The 17,705-nt window shown below is 43.7% G+C and overlaps 1 protein-coding gene across 3 annotated transcripts in view; it reads left to right on the top strand.

Moving 5' to 3' along the window:
- LOC134159118 (metalloprotease TIKI1-like) overlaps positions 1-17,705 on the top strand; it is an 83,283-nt gene that overhangs the window by 50,111 nt on the left and 15,467 nt on the right. For 2 of the 3 annotated variants that reach the window (XM_062609732.1, XM_062609731.1), the window contains exons 3-4: positions 4,596-4,742; positions 6,941-7,115. In XM_062609732.1, coding sequence (XP_062465716.1) covers positions 4,596-4,742; positions 6,941-7,115 — 322 coding nt within the window. The remainder of the gene's footprint in view (positions 1-4,595; positions 4,743-6,940; positions 7,116-17,705) is intronic. The other variant, XM_062609733.1, reaches the window with a different exon arrangement.

Genomic DNA, 17,705 nt, shown 5'->3' with positions numbered 1-17,705 from the left:
ACCACCTGTTGGAGGAGCACAGCTCAGTGCAAATTCTTGGTTTTGATTTTTAAGCAAAATTGAAAATTTCTCATTAAACATTTCCTTCTTTTCTGTCATCTTCTTTACTTTTTTTGACTTACTAGAAATGAAAGGACTGCAGGATTGAATGGGGAGCTAGGAAGGCAAGCAGTGTTTGTGCCAAGCAAATACAGCAGTTGCAGATCAGCTGCTCATCTGGTCCCTGCTTCTCATGCTCTGTTGACTTTCTTCAGCTTTTCACATCTGGTAAATAAGACTGGGATACAATCCACAGAGTCTGGCTGTGGTTTTCCTTAAGTATCGCTTTGCACCTAGTCTAATGTTTTCTTTGAGAAATAATGACAGGTAAGAGTTATCAACTCCTGAAGACCCACCTCAGCAAATTAAATCCTTTAAGAACAGTAGGTTCAGGAATCTTCCTTCTCTTGACATTCTGACAATGTTTATCCTTACTATTTACCACAGATAACCTTCTCACCAGGGCACAGCTTTAAGCAGCACCTGGTACTGCAAAGACCTCCTCCTTCTTTACCCCCAGACCTCTTCTCTTTCTGCTGGGGTGTTACAGTTCCCCCAAGAAGTTACAGAAATGGAGAGATATAGCAATCACATTCTCTTGAGAGGCTGTAAGCACACACTGATCCCAAATACTAATCCTGTGTAGTTGTTCAGTAGGTGTGCCATGATCCCCCTCCAGCGGATGATTTCAGCTGAGACCAGCTGATGTGGAGAGTATTTTTGGCAACAGCATCTCCTGTTCTCCAGCTATGCAAAGCTACCATAACTCATTAGGGAGGGCTAATTGTCAAGGACATTGATGCTTTTTTGAATTCTGCCCATTTTATATCTTGACTTTTCTTGCTCCCAGTCCTTGTACTGTGATCTTGAATGATACAGAGGGACTTGAGCTGCTGCTGCTGTCATCAAAGGAGCTGAACCCACCTCTGTCCCTCACAGTGCCAAGGTGAAAGTCCTCCCTCTGAGTGGGCTCCAGGTGGTTATTTGTGACTTCCTTCTCAGGTGCTAGCTATATACAGTGAAAGGATGCAGGTCTACATCCAGCTGGAGAAAAACATTGCTCATGGGGAAGTCTGACATGGCAGGGAACAGCCCTCTGAAGTTCGCCATGCCAAGGAAAAACAGCCTATGCAGTTCCACACAAACTCCCTGCCAAAGCTGCCTCACCTGAACAGCTTTGTGGCATGCCAGCAGTAAGATTACAGATATGAGGGGAGGAGGGACAAGTTGTCTCTATTTCTGTGTAAATGTGTGTGGTAGTTCTCTGTAACTGTAGGTAGTAATTGCAGTTTTAAGCCACACTCTTGAGACAGACTTCGTGATCTGTTTGTAGTTTACAGTGTGCTAATTTCCTAATTCCAGTGGTTGGGCACGAGGAAGGAAGATGGCTGTGTGGCTCTACCTGGCTGCTATGAACGGGGCCAGGCCTGTTTGGTGAAGAGACTGAATATGTTTCACCTGAAGCACAGGAGGGAAGAGATGTGCGTGGAGCAGAGGGCAGCATGCTGAGCAAGTGACAGCAGGAGTACAGGCTGTAGGAGTACAGCAAAGAGAGGAAGATTTGCTTTGTTCTCATGTCTTGCCCAGCAGGCTGGTGTTTTCTCCACAGGAACTGGTTACCCTCCACTGATTTGTGTTCAGATGAAAATCAAATAGGAAAGATTGCAAAACCTCTTTGATGTGCTTACTCTACATTGAGGCAGCACTACCTGACCAGCTTAGGAAACCATCACAGGTGTTACTCCTACTCTATGGACAGGAGCTGACTGGTCAGTGTTTCAGAGGCTGCTGAGTCTCAAGGGGCCATATTGCTTTAATGGTAAGTCGTCCCAGCAGATGCTGTGATGTTAGTCATATAACTTACAAAATAAGCCAATAAGTCATATAACTTACAGAATGAGCCATTTCCATAAAAGTGTTTTTGGCTGAACTGATTGTACCTAAAAGATTTTTGTGGCATAACCTAGCAGTCCTGGCTGTAGGAATTCCATATTTTCAGCATGGATTTGGTTTGTCTCTCAGTGAATCTCATCTGGTCATTAATATCCATTAGAGCTTCTCTGTGTGGGAAGTGGAACAAATGGCAAGTGATGGCTTCAGGGTACAATAAACCCCAGCCTACATACAGACTTTTGTTCAGACATGAAGTGGTTTCAATTTTTTTTGCTTAATTTATTTCCAAATTAAACAGAGTTCCTTTGCAAGACAGACGCTGGTTAGTTTGATGTGACTTACCTGACTGAGTGTAATCAGGTACTGTAATCAGGTACAGTTCTACCAATAAAGTAAATTCTTGCTTTTTTAAAAAACATGAGATGGGAGTCAATGTTGTTGTTCATGAACACCCTTCCAGAACTAATGCTAAGTCATGTGATTTCATATTCAGTTAAATACACAGTGGTTTGGATCCAGACAGGCACTCTAGCTGTAGTGAGGATAGCATGATTTCAGGTTTGGTAGGACCTGCATCTTTCTGTAGGAGATGGGTTGTTGTGCTCTGGGAAGGCAAATTGCCTCTCATTCCCACATCTGCCCTGTTCTGTAGTCCCAAAATTTGGTTCACATGATCTTAGTACTTTGAGAGTATGCTTACTCATGAGTGAGTTACATGGTGTTGGTGAGTATCTGCAATTCCAGAAAGCTTTTGATGATATTTGAGCAAATATCCAGGAGCCCTCATCAGGCTGCAGGGAGTCCCAAAGCTTGGAAAATAACCCTCCCAAAGGGTAATTTCTGAAATATTTCAAGACCCCAGCAGTATCTCTCAGCTTACTTCCTTTACAAATAAAGAAAATAAGCCAGAAATGATTAGAAAGGCTTGTTACAGTTGTCTATGGAGTGCTAATCAGTGGTAGCTTCTGTTCGAGAGAGATTTGCAGTGTTTTACTTGCCGCATGTTGATGGAGAGCTGCTGCTTTTGCAGGTGAGTAGCCAGCTCCACACCCCACCAGGTGCCTGCTGACATCCCATGCTCAGCCTTAGCAGTTTATGCCCTGAGTCCTTCCTTGGCTCCCTGGGTCTCATGGCCGCCTGCTGCAGTGGCTGTAGTAGCAAGGGGGAGGTACAGAGGCTGCGTCACCTGTTTGGGTCCAGAGACCCCTTTCTAGTGTCGCTGCAAGCTGCTGTCTTGTGCCTTTTACTTGGCGGTAATCCTCACGGGATGTGCATTGCCCCAGGAGGGAGGCAGCTGGATCGGCAGCGCCCTCTGAGTGAGGCCCTTGAGGCCATTGTCCTGGGTGAGACATGGTGTGCTGGAGGTGGGGAAGCAGGAACACCTGCAGGAGACCTCTGCTGATCTGCCTTTCTGGTCAAGAGAGAGGCTGCCTGGGGTAGGAGCTGTGGCAGCCACTGTGGTTCAGCTGGAAGCAAAGGGAATAGGGAGTGTTTGCATTCCCAGGCAAATGTCAAGGAGGAGGGACTGCAGAAGGCAGTCAGCTGGTGGAGAGTGCTGGGCAGCTCACCTCAGACTTCACTGGCGGGAGGGTAGCAGCCACTATCCCTCCCCAGCCTGCTCTGGTGAGCCATTCCTGCCGGAAACAAGCAGGGTGTGTGGGAGGAGATACAGAGCAGGGAACAGTGACAATTAGTGTTCCTTGCAAATGAGGAAAAAAGTACAAATAAGGAGAAGCCATGAGAAGCTGTGGAGATGAGAGCCCATCAGGCTCTAGGGCTCTGTGGTGGTCAGCAAACTTGTCTAGGGAAACAAGATTGCTCCCATTTCAGGCTGCCCCTTTGAATCCTCTGTATTAAACTCTGTCAGGGTTTAAACCCAGCCAGACAGCTCGTTCGTTCACTCCCCCATTTCTTGCCCTTCCCCTACTCCTGGAGGGACGGAGAGGAGAATCAAAAGAATGCAACTCCCACAGGTTGAGATAAGAGCAGTTTAGTAACTAAGGTATAACACAAATCACTACTGCTACCACCAATAATAACAATGATAAAGGAAATAACAAGGGAAGAGAATATAACACCCCAGCATCAGCCAACCAATAACTCACCCCCCCAGCCTGACCAAGCACTGACCGATACCTCCTCCAACCCTGCAGTCTCCCAGCCCTTCCGGGTAACTCCCAGTTACATCCTGGGCATGACGTGCTGTGGTATGGAATACCTCTTTGGTCAGTTTGGGTCAGGTGTCCTGTCTCTGCTTCCTCCTGGCTTCCCCTCCTGCCTGGCAGAGCATGAGGCTCACAAAGTCCTTGGCCAAACCAAAACATCATTGTTATCAGCTCTGTTCCCAGGCCGAAAGTCAAAAACACAGCACTGCACCAGCTACCAAGAAGGAGAAAAATGACTGCTAATGCTGAACGCAGGACAATATCTATGGGCAAAACCTCCTGGAGTTATGTGTGGTGAGTCAGTTCCTTATGAGCAGGCCTGAGCTGTGAGCTGTGAGTACCTGCAGACCTGGAGGCGTGGGTTGGTGATGAGTGGACTGGAGTGTGAGCAGCTGCAGAGAGCCTTTGGCAGGTGGTTCTGTATCTGTGACCTGTTCAAGGGGTGAGATGAGAACTCACCAGGAATTGTTTCTTTTCCCCTCTCTCCCCCTTCCTCAGGTGGTCTTTGCTTTGAATCAGACTCTCTTGCAGCAGGAGAGCCTCCGAGCAGGCAGTTTACAGATCCCCTATACGACAGAAGACCTTATCAAGCATTACAACTGTGGAGACCTCAGCTCTATCATCTTCAACCATGATGCTTCTCAAGTGAGTCTTACCACCGCAGCCCTTGTACTATGCATATGTCCCTATAGTGCTAACCCCTGTCTCATGCTCATCTCTCCTCAGTTAGGCCCTTTGCAGGTGAGAGCCAAGGCCATGCTGCTGGTTCCTTGTGCATCTGCTTTCCTGCACCTCCTGTCCCAAGAGTCTGCATCACCCCCCCCCCCCCACCGCCTTGCTGCACACAAGCAGTGAAGCCACGCCTGGCTTTCCCTTTTGGACAAGTGCCATGTTTGCTTTAGTGTCAAAGCTCTATGAGTTAATCCTTTATTTTCTTAAGGATCCTGTGGAATTATGCTAGCTTAGATATGAGCAAACTTAGTGCCAACAGAGAGCAGCAGCAGGCTTTTTTTGTGCAAATAGTGACAGAGAAATGTACTTGTGACTTGGACACTTGTGTAAGGCTGGGCAAGTTGCAAGCTTTTAATGTCCCCTATCAGTATGATTGTGTACTGTGGACAAGGCCCAAAAAAGAGAAATGGGGTGAAACAAAGCAAAAATAGATTTAGACTGAATGTTAAAGAAAAGAAAACCTTCTGAGGCCTCTCAGACTTGGTTTATGGAGACGGTTTCCTAAGCAGCACAGTGGAATGCAATGCTCTGATCTTTAAACCAAAAGAAAATGCCCAGCAGGGACCAATTTGGCCTGTTTGGGCTGTAAGATTAGCTAACCTCGGGCTGAGACATCAGGTCTCTCTGTTCTGGTCACAGGGTGCTCACATTTCGTCCACATCAACGGAAACAGGCTCTAGCCTCACAGTGCTGAGCAAGTAGATTTTGGTACCTGGGCTTGCCCTGCTGAATAAGCATTTTTATGGCCTTTTGATATACATGATTCAGTGCTACAGAGCTGGAAATACTGTCATACTAACCCTTGCTTCTCTGGCACTGAGCTTTGCACACATGTTGTTACTTTCCTGTCCTGTCTGCCCTTGGACAGGACAACCTGGTAATTAACACTGCTTAGCTCTTACACTGTGTACTTCATTGATTTCAAAGAGCTTCTCAAAGGAGGCCAGCACCTTATGAGCATACAGTTGATGCTTCACTATTCTGCTGAGGTGTTACAGACTGCAGACAGGTGACATTGCCTTGAGATCCTTGGAGAGAGCACCTCTTGCCAAGACATGCATGTCTGAAGGAGCAACTACCCTTCACTTTCACAAGGGACTCCACTGCAGAGTATTATCCCTCACAGTGGAGCTGAGTAGTAGTAGTCTGCAACACTATCAGCCTGTGTTTTTAAGCAGCACTTCTCTGTAAATTGTATTTGATTCCATGTTTGCCCTGTAGATGACCCAGTGTGGGCTAAGAACTCTTTAAAAATGGTTGGTAATAGTCTCTGAGTGGCGCCAGAGCCTCTGCTGCTGCTGCAGTCTTGCAAGGGAAAGTACCTGGTTTAGCGGCTCTGCTCCCCAGAAACCACTGCTTGTATGCCCTTTCCTTAGAGGTCCCCATAGCTGCAATGCCCAAAGCTACTTGCTAGAATGCCAGGATAGCTGGCCCGCATTTCTTTCCCTCGCAGAAGGTCATGATAGTGTGCAGCCACAGCCGTCCTGGGGACCCCAGGGGCAGAACCAAGTATTTTAAAAGATACCTTGTGGACAGGGGAATTGGAGGTGGTAATACTTCCTTTCCTGACAAAATCTGGTCCTCTTCTTTTGGAAAGTTTGGGAATGTTATTGTTAACTAGTTCAAATTGCACAGTTCTTTGACAGCCTGAGGGCTGGGGTAGCAGTCATACTCTCTTAGAAGAGTGTAATTATCATTATAGTTATGTCATACCTATGGCAATTTAAGGAAGAGGTATGTAGCTAAAGATAGCCAGGGGCAAATAGTTTTGGCTTTTCGATCTATAGTGTGGCAAAATTGAGAGTATTTGTTGATTCTGCATAAAAAATAATTTGATCTATATTGTGGCAAATTGAGAGTATTTGGTGACTCTGCATAAAAAATAATTCAGCTGGCTCGCTTATGAAATTATATTTTGAGAGAAATGAAGCACTATGCATTATTAGAAGTTTGCTGAGTCATTTTTGGTCTTTGTTTGGGTTTTGTTCTATTGGATGTGCCTTGAGGGACAAAGCAACCAGCACATTCAGTGATGGAGCAATGCCTGTGCATGATGGCTGCCTGTGAAATAAATGCCCGTTTCATGAAGACATTTTTTTTCCCCTATCTAGGTCCCAAATTTCATTAATGCTACGCTTCCGGCCCATGAACGTATTACTGCCCAGGAGATAGACAGCTACTTCCGTCAGGAGCTCATCTATAAGCGAAATGAGCGAATGGGCAGGAGGGTGAAGGACCTGCTGGAAGAGTACCCAGACAAGAGTTTCTTCTTTGCATTTGGAGCGGGTATGTGATTGAGGTGCCCTTCAAGCTGAACACATCCTTTCCATATCTTTTAGAAGCTTTTTGCATGTGCTTGCTTCAGTTTAAAGAAGGGTCAGTACTTCTACCATGGTGGGCACAGCTTTGCCCTTATTGTTGTACCTTAGTAGGAAGACTTTTTCAGTGTAGGAGACTGTTTTTCTTCAGGATTCAAAGAGCTCACAAGTGTATGCATTGATTGCAATATTTATTAGTTACAGACCTATTTGATACATGCATAGCCAAAGGTACTAAACAAACTACAATGCATACACAAAAGGACACATTTGTTTATGGTCTGGCCAGCCAAGTGTAGGAGAAACAGGGAGCTGAGATGAAAGTTAGGAAGTCAGAGGTTGCACCAGTGCTTGAAAAAACCTTTCAAGAGCACATCCAAAAGAATAACATCCCAAATTGTGTGAGTCTAAGAGGCTCATTAAATGCAAGGGAAAGGAAAGGCACTTTCACCTTTTTTCTTCCTGCTGCCACTCCTTTCCTCTTTCCTGTGCTTCCACTACAAGGAAGTTGTGTCTGCCACTGTTTTGGAGCAGAGCATTGGGCCCAATTTTGAAACTGACAATTTTCTGCCTGATAGTAGCCAGCAGGAATCTATAGGCACATCCAGCAGCAGTTGTGTGTTAACCCACTCAGTGGGGTTAACACCCACACTTCAGACTAGGGCTGGGTGGAGGGTGTAAATAGGATTGGTTTGCCATGATTTCTGTTCTTTGTTCTAGCTCCAGGGACTGGAAGTGAGGATCAGTGTTTGAAAAGACAGGTGCTAATTCCCAGAGAAGTGTAGTATCCCCTCCACCCTGAACTATATGGGCCTTGGAAAAGGGGGAGAACTGCAGCTCATGTTAGGATCCACGTGATGTTTTCTGGCCTTAGTGGCCACTGCTTTAGTTAGCATGGAAGATCTAGGCAAGGCAAAGAAACTATTTACTTAAACACTCTAAAAGCATTGGTATTTGAAGTCTGTGTGAATCACTCTCACCAGGGTGCTGTGTGTGAGGGCACAGAGGTAATGAAAGGTGGCTGATAGTGTCTGTTCAGGCATGCATGAAGACTGTAATGTGCTATCTTCCTGCAGTATCATTCCTCTGTGCTACTCTCTGCCAGAAAGGGCAGTGAAGCAGGCTCAGTTATGTAGATTTTGGTCATGTTTGTCTGTAGGCTAAGGCCAGGGTTTTGCTTTATTGCACTGCTGATGTTCTGATTGCACTTGTTGTTGCTGGACTGATGTTCCTGACTGATGCATATGTCAATCCTGAGTGCCAGTTGCATCGGTCGCAAGTAGCCAGTTTTCTGAAAGGAGGCTAGTCACAGATGTTTGAGCTCCAGAAAATTATTCACAGCTGAGCGGTGAGCAGTCCACGCAAACGGACTGATGTGGATGCAAGCATCACTTTGAGTCTGTCCTGTCCCAGGAGCAGGATCCTTTGAGAAAAGAGAGCCGTTTCCCCGTCTTGCATGCACACACTGCCTACCAGCAGCTGCATTGAACAAATCATGTCTTTAAGGTGCGTTTTTGTCATTTGTCTCCCCTTCCCATCAAATTCTTTCTCTTGCCATTCTTCTGCCCCAGACTGTCTTCATTGTCATTAGTATGCACAGCTCTGCCCCAGAGCCCAGAAGCTCTGCAGGAGCAGGACACATCTCTGTCTTTCCCAATTCTCTTGTTCTCAACCTTCATGACAGTCTTAAAACCCTTACCAGACTTTCTAGATTCTTGCTTTCCTTCTTCCTCTTACTTTCCTTTTCCCAGTTGGCCCCTCCTTTTCCCCTGATGTCCTCTTCTTGTAGAGCAGAGTTAAGATTTACCCAACAGTGCTGTACTGCTGCACTGCCTGGAGCCTTGGGCCTGTATGAACACCCTTGATCTGTGGCTTATATGCACATGACTTGATCTCTAAGCACCAGGCATGCTCTTCTTGTGCTTTTCCATCAAAATTTTCAATCTAAACAAGTTCCCTATTTTCTCTGGGGACTCTAGATTAATTTTGAAATTGTCTCTAATTGTCTTGGATAATAGTCCAGGCTCTGTTGTCATGCTTTTTGCTAGCCTCCCGCTTTTATCAGCACTATTCCTCATTATACATTTGTTTGACTGCACGGAAGTTTCTTTTCTTTACTTAATTGCCGAAATAAGAAGTAACATCACGTAATATAACACAGAAGAGAGTTCTGAGGTCTTCTGAGTGCACATTACAAATATGAGTGCAGATTTTATTGTTTTCCAGCAAGCTAATTTAACATTTTGCTCATGAAGATTGGTGTACGTGATAGATAATTCTGTGGAAGATTTGTTTTTATGCAAACAGCAGTTAAGATGAACAAATGTCCTCAGTTTTGAGCACTGCTTGAGTATTGTACTGATGTTAATTACTGGAAATTGGTTCCAGGAAAGTGCTTACATAAGGCAGGTTAGAGTGACCTGTAGGAGAGGAAGAGAAAAAGAAAGGCTGTGGGAACAGGAATAATCATCACCGCATTGTGGTTTTCTCTTTTCTGGACATCAGTGAAAAAGTATCTTCCAGGAATGGCTGCTAAACTGCCATTTATCAGTTTGATAAACTGCCAGTTATCAGGACTAGGTTGTGTTAAAATGTTAGTAGGATATCGAAGGGTCTCCAGGTTCTAGGAATGAGAACACTTCTGGTTATTTCTTTCCAGATTTTTTCACCCCATGTTTTTTTATTTTTAAAAGGGCTAGGCTTTTTGTAAAGAAAGTTCATTTTTTTCCACTAGCCAAACACCACTGAAAACAGTTTTACCAACAATATATCCAAATAAGGTCATGGTTTGTGAGTTACTGTGGTATTACAAATACCCCCTTTTGTTATTTAAACAACTAGTTGTATTTTTATTTTAAATGGGGGAAAATCAGAAAAGATTAATAATTTATTTTATAATCTAAGTGGATTGATATGGTTTAGAGATGTGTAATGCATTGTGCAAAGCAAGCTCCTGTCTCTTTGCAGGTCTTAATACAGCTGCATGGCTACAGATGTCAATTTCTTACATGGAATTACAATGTGGTAATTTGGACTGTAATAGATTTGGTTGTTAGATCCAGCGTATTTTGTGCTTTCACTACATTTTAACAGATCAGACAAACTCCCCCTATATTCTGTTCAATATGTGTCACAGAGCTCATTTCTAAAACTGGTATTGTTTGGAAGTAATTTAAACTTGCACAAAAGTGGAGAGCTAAAAAACAACAGATCTTGCTGGAACTATCAAAATACCTTTACTTCTGGCCAACATGCAAACGTGAAAAGTTTCAAGCCAAAATAAATCTGAGGGAATTAGAGAAAAGTATGGGAAAAGAGAGTTGGTAATGCCAGCAGCATTCTGCTAGGCCTAGTAAGTATTTTATCCTAATTGTGGACAGGCCATTTTGTATGATAGCACTAGAGTTACAAGCCAGCCCTACTCCCTTTTGCAGTGAAATGTCAAAGCCAGCTATAATCTTTCACAAGCAGTCTCCCTTCTCTATGCATTTTTTAATTTCTCTCAACTGCACAAGGGGCATACAAGACCTGGATGCTAAACCAAAGTCAAGCACATGTGGTTCCGTAGACAGCTAGTCAGGTTTTTTGTTTGTCTAAGAGGTACACATTGACATAGAGAGGGCTGCATTGTCTTGCTGTGCTTTGAAGTTTTACCACTTGTACAGGTCATCCATCCTGACCACTCCCAATCATCTTCTTGTCCCTGACACATTTGGAAAATTTGCTTCATCACCTTCCCCAGGAATAGAGTGTGGCTGACCAGTTTGCAGTTCCCCAGATGTTCTTCTTTTTGCCCTTCTTGAAGATACAAGTGATCCTTCCTTTCTTCCAGTCCTCAGGGACCTTGCCCAATTGCCATGACCTTTTAAAGACAATTAAGGATGGCCTTGCAGTGACACTGGCAAGTTCCTACAGTTCCTCTGGGTGTATCCTGTCAAAACATGTACATGTCTGGTCTGTTTGAACATTCATTAACCTGATCCTTCTTCACTCAGGGTGAACTTTCTTTGCCCTGGACTTCCCTAGTCATAGGAACCTGAGGTACCTGAAAGCTGGCTTTACCAGTAGAGAAGGTGGCAGTGGCACTCAGTACCTTGGCTTTTTCCGTAGTCTTTGTTATCAGGTCTCCTGCCCTTTCACCACTGGGATGACATTTATCTAGTCTACATTTTATAGGTATCAGTAAAAACTTCCTTGTTTCCCTTGATGTTTTTCAGCAGATTTAACTCTAGATTGCTTTCCTTCTGTGTGGTCACTTTTATTCCAGGATGAGCATGGCTTGTTTGCTTTAGCTTACTTTCTATTGAAGTGGCTAAAGAATAAGAAAAGAATAAATAATAAGAATAAAGAATAAGAGAGAGGAGGAAAAAAAGCGTGGGTTTTTTTATGGAAGAGGAAGAATACTTAGTGGCATGAGAGACTGAATTTATTATGACAGGCAAGGCCTCAGGTAAAGCCAGAGTTACTAGGAGCCAAGTTAAAATTCCCTCCAGTCTCTTCGGTCTCTTTGAACAGCTGACAAACTCCAGAAGAGCCAGCTCATGAATAAGAAGTACAGAGGGATTTAAGATGCTTTATATCCCTGTGGATGAAATGACTGACTTCATCGAGACACTGGTTGATATGACAACTTCAGAAGCTGGTCCTCTTAATCTTATAATCACTATCAAATTCCTTTTTCTCTCAGAGGTTATTTTTTGCTTTGCTGCTGTTGAAAAAAAAAAATTGTTCTGAAACTTTATAGTGGATGTTGGCAAGCCACCATTAACAGTAAGAAAAGATGATGGTGAAAACTTCTTCAGCTATCATTTCTTCTAATTACTGAAGAAAACATGAATGTGTTTATTTAGCATTACTCAGACTACATGGGTTCAAACCTCCAGGGACAGGTTGTTTTTTTTCTCGTCTTTACCTGTTTGCCCCTCACAAGACTTTCAAGAAGCAATTGTTACGAACAGACTAATGAACCAATATCCAAATTAGCAATCCAGCTAAGAGTACCAGATCTTCATTGCCCTCCCAGCAGCTGAGTCAACTGATAACTCACTAAACTAAACTTAACTCTCCGCTGCTTGATGTATGATCCAAAAACATGCAGAAAAAGAACTTGGATATGCAAACAGAAGCATAATTGACCCTGCCTGGGCTGAAGATGGGTGTGTAACCTGTCACCTTTCCCACCTGGACAAGGAAAAGAGAGAACACCTATGGTTATCCCAGGGTCTGTTGTAGTCCTCCACGTGGCTTCCTCCAACTTCTGTAGGTTTTGAGGCAGTCTTTGGGTTCTGGGAGACTAGTTGATTATGTGCCAGCCTTATGTGCCAAATGCATTGGCTCCACAGGCATGTCTGATGCCTTTTCTCTTGCTCCCTATATAAAAAAAAAAAAAAAGGAACTGTGCTGAGTCTCTGCCCTGAATGGTGTGTTAGGTGGTGGTGTTTCCATGCAGAGCTGGTCAGTGTTACAGCTTGAAATGTGCTGTTACATCTCGCATTTTTTGATGGGAAATTGTGCAAGAGTCACAGGATTTATTATCTTTGAAAAAGAAAAGATTTGAGAAAGGACTAGTGTTTGTAAAAATAATCAGCAGTGCTAAGCCCAGGATGTCTCTGTTATCTTGTGTAGATGTTTACACCTGTAGAACAAAACCAAATAAAATCCTCCCATGGGAATATGAAAGTTGCCCAGGTAAATGGGATAATAGTTTATTGTTGAAATTCAGCAGGAATTCAGAACCCAGCATGGAAACTTTGTCCCTACCATCAGTACATTTAGGACTGAAGATGTGGATTTACACAGGGAACATAAAATTATCTATGCCTTGTATAAAGGATTTGAAAAGTGTAATGAGGAAGCTAATAAAAAATCCACAAGAAGCTGAATCTTGGCAGATCCTAGAAGTGGACAAAAAGGGGGCAGTGGAGGAAGGGGGCAGGAAGATAATGATAGAACAGAGTAAATGAGTCTTGTGAGGCCAGTTTGCTTCTCCCTTGGACACAAAGGACTTGCTGATTGCCCACTTACTTCTTCTGTCCCTGGAATGCAGCATCATTTTTGTCTCTTTGGGTGGGAGGAAAGGCTGAGTCCCTGAAGGTGTGCCTGTACCTCTGTAATTTGAGAATGCCAAATACAACCCGGCAGCTTTGAGACTGTTTTCCTTAGTAGCCTCTTTGAGTCTGCAGAATGCTAATGACAGGGTTTATTAGGACAACAACCCCTGAAGGGGATAGATAGTGTTGTGTGGAGGCAGGACCCACATCCAGAGCCCCAGGGTTCACATGAAGGGCACTCCTTCTGACATCTCTGACACATGAAATGAGCAAAGCTTTACATTCCTCCATTAGTGGCAGAAACTTCTGTTCCATCATATTAATGCAACTGCCAAAATCAGCCAAGTCAAACAACTGTGTGCTGTTTCTGCTCAGGTACTGACAGTTTGGTAACCATCAACTTCTTATCGATGCTGAGGTAAACCTGCTGCTACCATTATTGGGCAGCTATAGTAGGAAAACTTTGATCTTGTAAAATATGTTCTAAGCTAGTGGGATTTCAAGTCCTTAATACCTTTGGAAAACAAGCAGTGGTGTGGAATGTGGGAGCAGGTCCAGTGGCAGAGGTGGCTCTGAATCCTGCAGCTCAAACATAGCATTGGTTATTTCCTTCCCTTACTGCTAACATAATACTGGCTTCTAGTATAGTCACTTACCTGAGGATTGCCTTCCCTAACGAGTCTAAGGCTTTAACAGTGGAAAACTCAGTAAATGCCAGCGCAGATGGAGCCCCAGTGGCTAAGGCTGACTCAACAGAAGCTGTTTGTTGTAACTCACTTTTTACAAAATGGGGTTGTAAAATTTTCCCTTATTGTAGCTGCTATAAACTTGGCCTTATAATCAGTGGGAAGTATTTTTCTGGCTTTAATTTGTGTCATTATCAGGAGGTTTGACTTTGTCCAAAGGTAAAAATGGGAACTCCTGGGACCATGCTCTTGGTCTTTTAGTTTGTGTTCTGGTACCTTAGCTTTTCCTGATTTGGAAATACTGTTAAAAGCAAGAGGATTTATATTAGATTTAGTGTTAAACATTTCCTGCTTGAGAAATAGTTTTAATTTCGGTGGCAAATCGTGAAGCCTAGCTGCTTTATCAATTACCCTTGTTTTCCATATGTTGTTTAGATTGTCTAGTGTAACTCCACAGGACTTCCTCCCTCTGATTCTGGGAGAAGTGAAGTGTGAGCACACCCCACATGGGTGCACGGTGCTCATGTTTGAAAGCAGTATCTTCGTTTTATACAGTGTGTACAGAAAGCAGGCATCTAAAGGCAACTAATCTGCAACTTAGTTGTTCGCATCACCCACTTTGCTTCTCTTGCTTTGAGTCATTCTAAATATTGTGTCTACCCTTTTTTCCCTTCATAACTTTACTAACTGGGTAAAGCGACTCCATATTCTGCATCCCAACATGTACTTTAAAAGTATACCTGTGTGCATGCGTGAGGCAAATTTGCCCCTGAATTTCAAATGAAATCACCAAGTAGAGGTTTCTTCAAGGGTGCTCAGGTAGGAATGTTGCCACTGCTGGTGTGGCCAGATTATATAGGAATTTCTCTGCCTTTTTGCAGAGGATCTTTTATAAACAGGGTTTGATAATATCTTGGTTACACAAAGCTGAGGGCTGTCTGTATGCTTGCTATGGTATGACTGCCTCCAATATGGCTTGCCAAATTTCACCAGTAAGATATGGTTAGGGTTATCTTTCTCTGCTCACCATATGAGAGCAGGGTGAGGTCACTTCGTGGTATGTGTGAAAAATTGCTTTGCCTGTCACTTAATGTGACAGAGCATGAGCTGTCTCCTAGCCTTGTGGCAAAAGGTTAAACTACGTAGAGATTTGGGGATGAGGAGGAGCATCCTTTTCTTTCATCAGGGTTGCTTGTATTTCACTCCTTTCAGTTCTTTTCAGAGAATTAGAGACCATGGAGTGAGATGAAGAAAATTCCTCTGTAAGAGTTCTTGCCTGTGGGAACACTGTGGGTTGGAGTACTGTACAAGTACTTTCAGTGTCTCCATTCTTAGTCATTGTGTCCCAAGAGCTGTGTCTTCCAGGAACTCAGCTTCATCAGGCACCTGATGTCAATATGATGTCTTTGTCCACCTCGTGGACTGATGAACCCTAAAGGGATCTGGACCTGTAGGAGGAATAGGATCTTCTCTTTTGCAGTTTGGCTTCCATCCAGCGAAATTGTTTGAGACAGTACACTTCATTCTCTAGATCATTGGCTGGATCTTCCATACACTGAACTTTAAGTTTTTCACTGCAGATACCTGTGGGACTCACTTGGGCCATGCATGTCCCTGCTCTCCAGATGATCAGGAATTCTCCTGTGCTTGCTTTTGCATCCTTTAAGGGAGCACTGGCAATTTTGAACACTTCTCCGTGGGTTTATTGGGCTCACAGACTGCTGTTGGAGAATACTTTGATTACTGAAAGGGCAGCAGAAGAACCCAGCCATGGGAGGCACACAGAAGGGGATGAACTGTCCTTTGTGCCTCACAGTTAACTGATAATTTTTTGCTGAAGTTTCTCTTTTCTTATTCATGGGGCTTTTTTTCATGGGTAGCGTAATAAACCGCCTCATGTCATGGCTTTGTTACAGGCCAGTAACTGTAATCCAGCCACCTATAGGTGTCATACTCACCTTTCTGGAGCATGTTATATGAATTTATCTGTGTAATACTTGGAAGCAGTCTAAAAAAAATTACAGTAGATGACCATTGCCATGGGCATTTCCAGGAATTTTCTGAATAATTGTAAGTTCTGTATCTCTAAAACATTCTTGAAAATATTTTTTTCAGTGACCCATAGTCTCTTGCACCAGAAGTCCTGAGTGTTCCCTACCCAGCCAGAGATAAACATCCTGATTTCTGATCTCCCCTGAGGCTAGAATTATTTGTGCAATTTTGCACTATTAGGATCATGTGCTGTAGCTGTTCCCACCACTTCTTGTAGGTCAGCACTCCAGATCAGGTTTCCTAACAAACAGTTTTGTTTCTTCACATGGATGTCCAGTGATTCATTGTCTTGGGACATTTGTAGGTGGTGAGGTCCTGGCATGTTTCTGAGACTGATGGGAAGTGCCATTTTTCTATTAAGGAAAACACAACAGACATGAAGAATTATGTGGGCTTGTGAGTTTACTTTTAAATGACTCTAAAGAGAAGGCCAGGACAATTTGTGTGTGAGCTTGAAACTGTGGATTTTGCTGAAATTCAGAGAGTAAATTTTCCACAGTCTTACAATCTTTCTTTATATGAAAAAAAAAATCAGGAACAGACGCAGAACTTCTGTTAAGCAGCATTTCCTTATCCATTTCACTAGATGGAGAAAATTTTCAGCCTCATGGTGGCTCAAATTCATGTTCAGGAGCCTCTGCTGAAACCCACAGTCCTAGCAGAGAGAATGCCTAGGTGAGAATGCCTCTGTGTGCACTGGCAATAAAAGCTGCAAGCAGGGGACGTGGATTTTATGGCAACAGTAGTAGCCTGTATTCTGCAGGATTGGGTACTGCTACTGAGGAAGGTCAGGAGCTATCAATGCATTTCCAAATGTGTAGACTAGTCTACAAGTGCACATCAGTCAAACAGCATTGTTGTTTGAGCATATTGCCTGTTGCGGTCCCTGCATGCCATCTCCTTTCAGGGCAGATTAAAGGCTGGGGTCTTATTTACTCTCCAGTAGAGTGCATGGCTAAGCTTAGTTTCTCTTTGAGCTTGAACACAGAAGAATAGAGATTCATCACTCCCCACCCCCTAGCAGGGTAAATTGACCTCACAGATACAGCTCTTCACCTAGTGGTGTGAAGATAATGCAGGGCTGCATACAGAAAGAAAAGAGGACGCTTTCTGGTGGGACAGGGCCCAGGGCTTTTCTTTTGGGGGCATTCAAGTGTGTTAGACTAAAGTAGAAAACAGGTGAAAGAGGCCTACTCCCTGTCATGTGACTTTGGGCTAAGTCTTCCTTGCAGGAGAGCTGCTTAATCTTAAACCTTGAAGAGTGAATCACGTTTTTCACAGTTGCTTTTGATGATCAGGTCTCTCACGTGCCACCAGGCTCTTTTTGTGGCAGTTCCCAGGAAAGAGGCAGAAGTGCTGACTCTGGTGGGGTCCTGTACCTCAAACCCTCTCCTTTCTCTCCTTTTTTCATTTTGCACCTAGCTCAGGTTGAGCCTGTAGGTCCTCTGAGCCCCAGACCAGCTCTGTCTCACAAAGCACACATGGTATGCCTTTTGTATAGCAAACACTGACATCTCTTGATCCTTTTATATACCTAGCCTGAGCAGCTCCTGGTTGGTCATGTCTTCTGAACAATCTAGTATCACATACCTGTTTGTATGCATCTGTTTCACACTTATCTATTCATTTGTTCTGTTCTCTTTTGTGGAGTATTAGCGCATCATTTTTCTTTCCAATGCAGACATAACTCATTGCATTGGCAACAGTGAGCAAAAGCTTCTTGTAAAAGCCTATGCACACGATTGATATAAAAGGTATTCTTATCACTCC

This window comes from Pezoporus occidentalis, unplaced genomic scaffold (assembly GCF_034315485.1).
Source record: "Pezoporus occidentalis ecotype Australia unplaced genomic scaffold, CSIRO_AGI_Poc_V1 ctg140, whole genome shotgun sequence".
Taxonomy (NCBI): Eukaryota; Metazoa; Chordata; class Aves; order Psittaciformes; family Psittacidae; genus Pezoporus; species Pezoporus occidentalis.
Note: the sequence above shows the minus strand (reverse complement) of the source record. Positions and strands in the feature narration are given on the sequence as shown.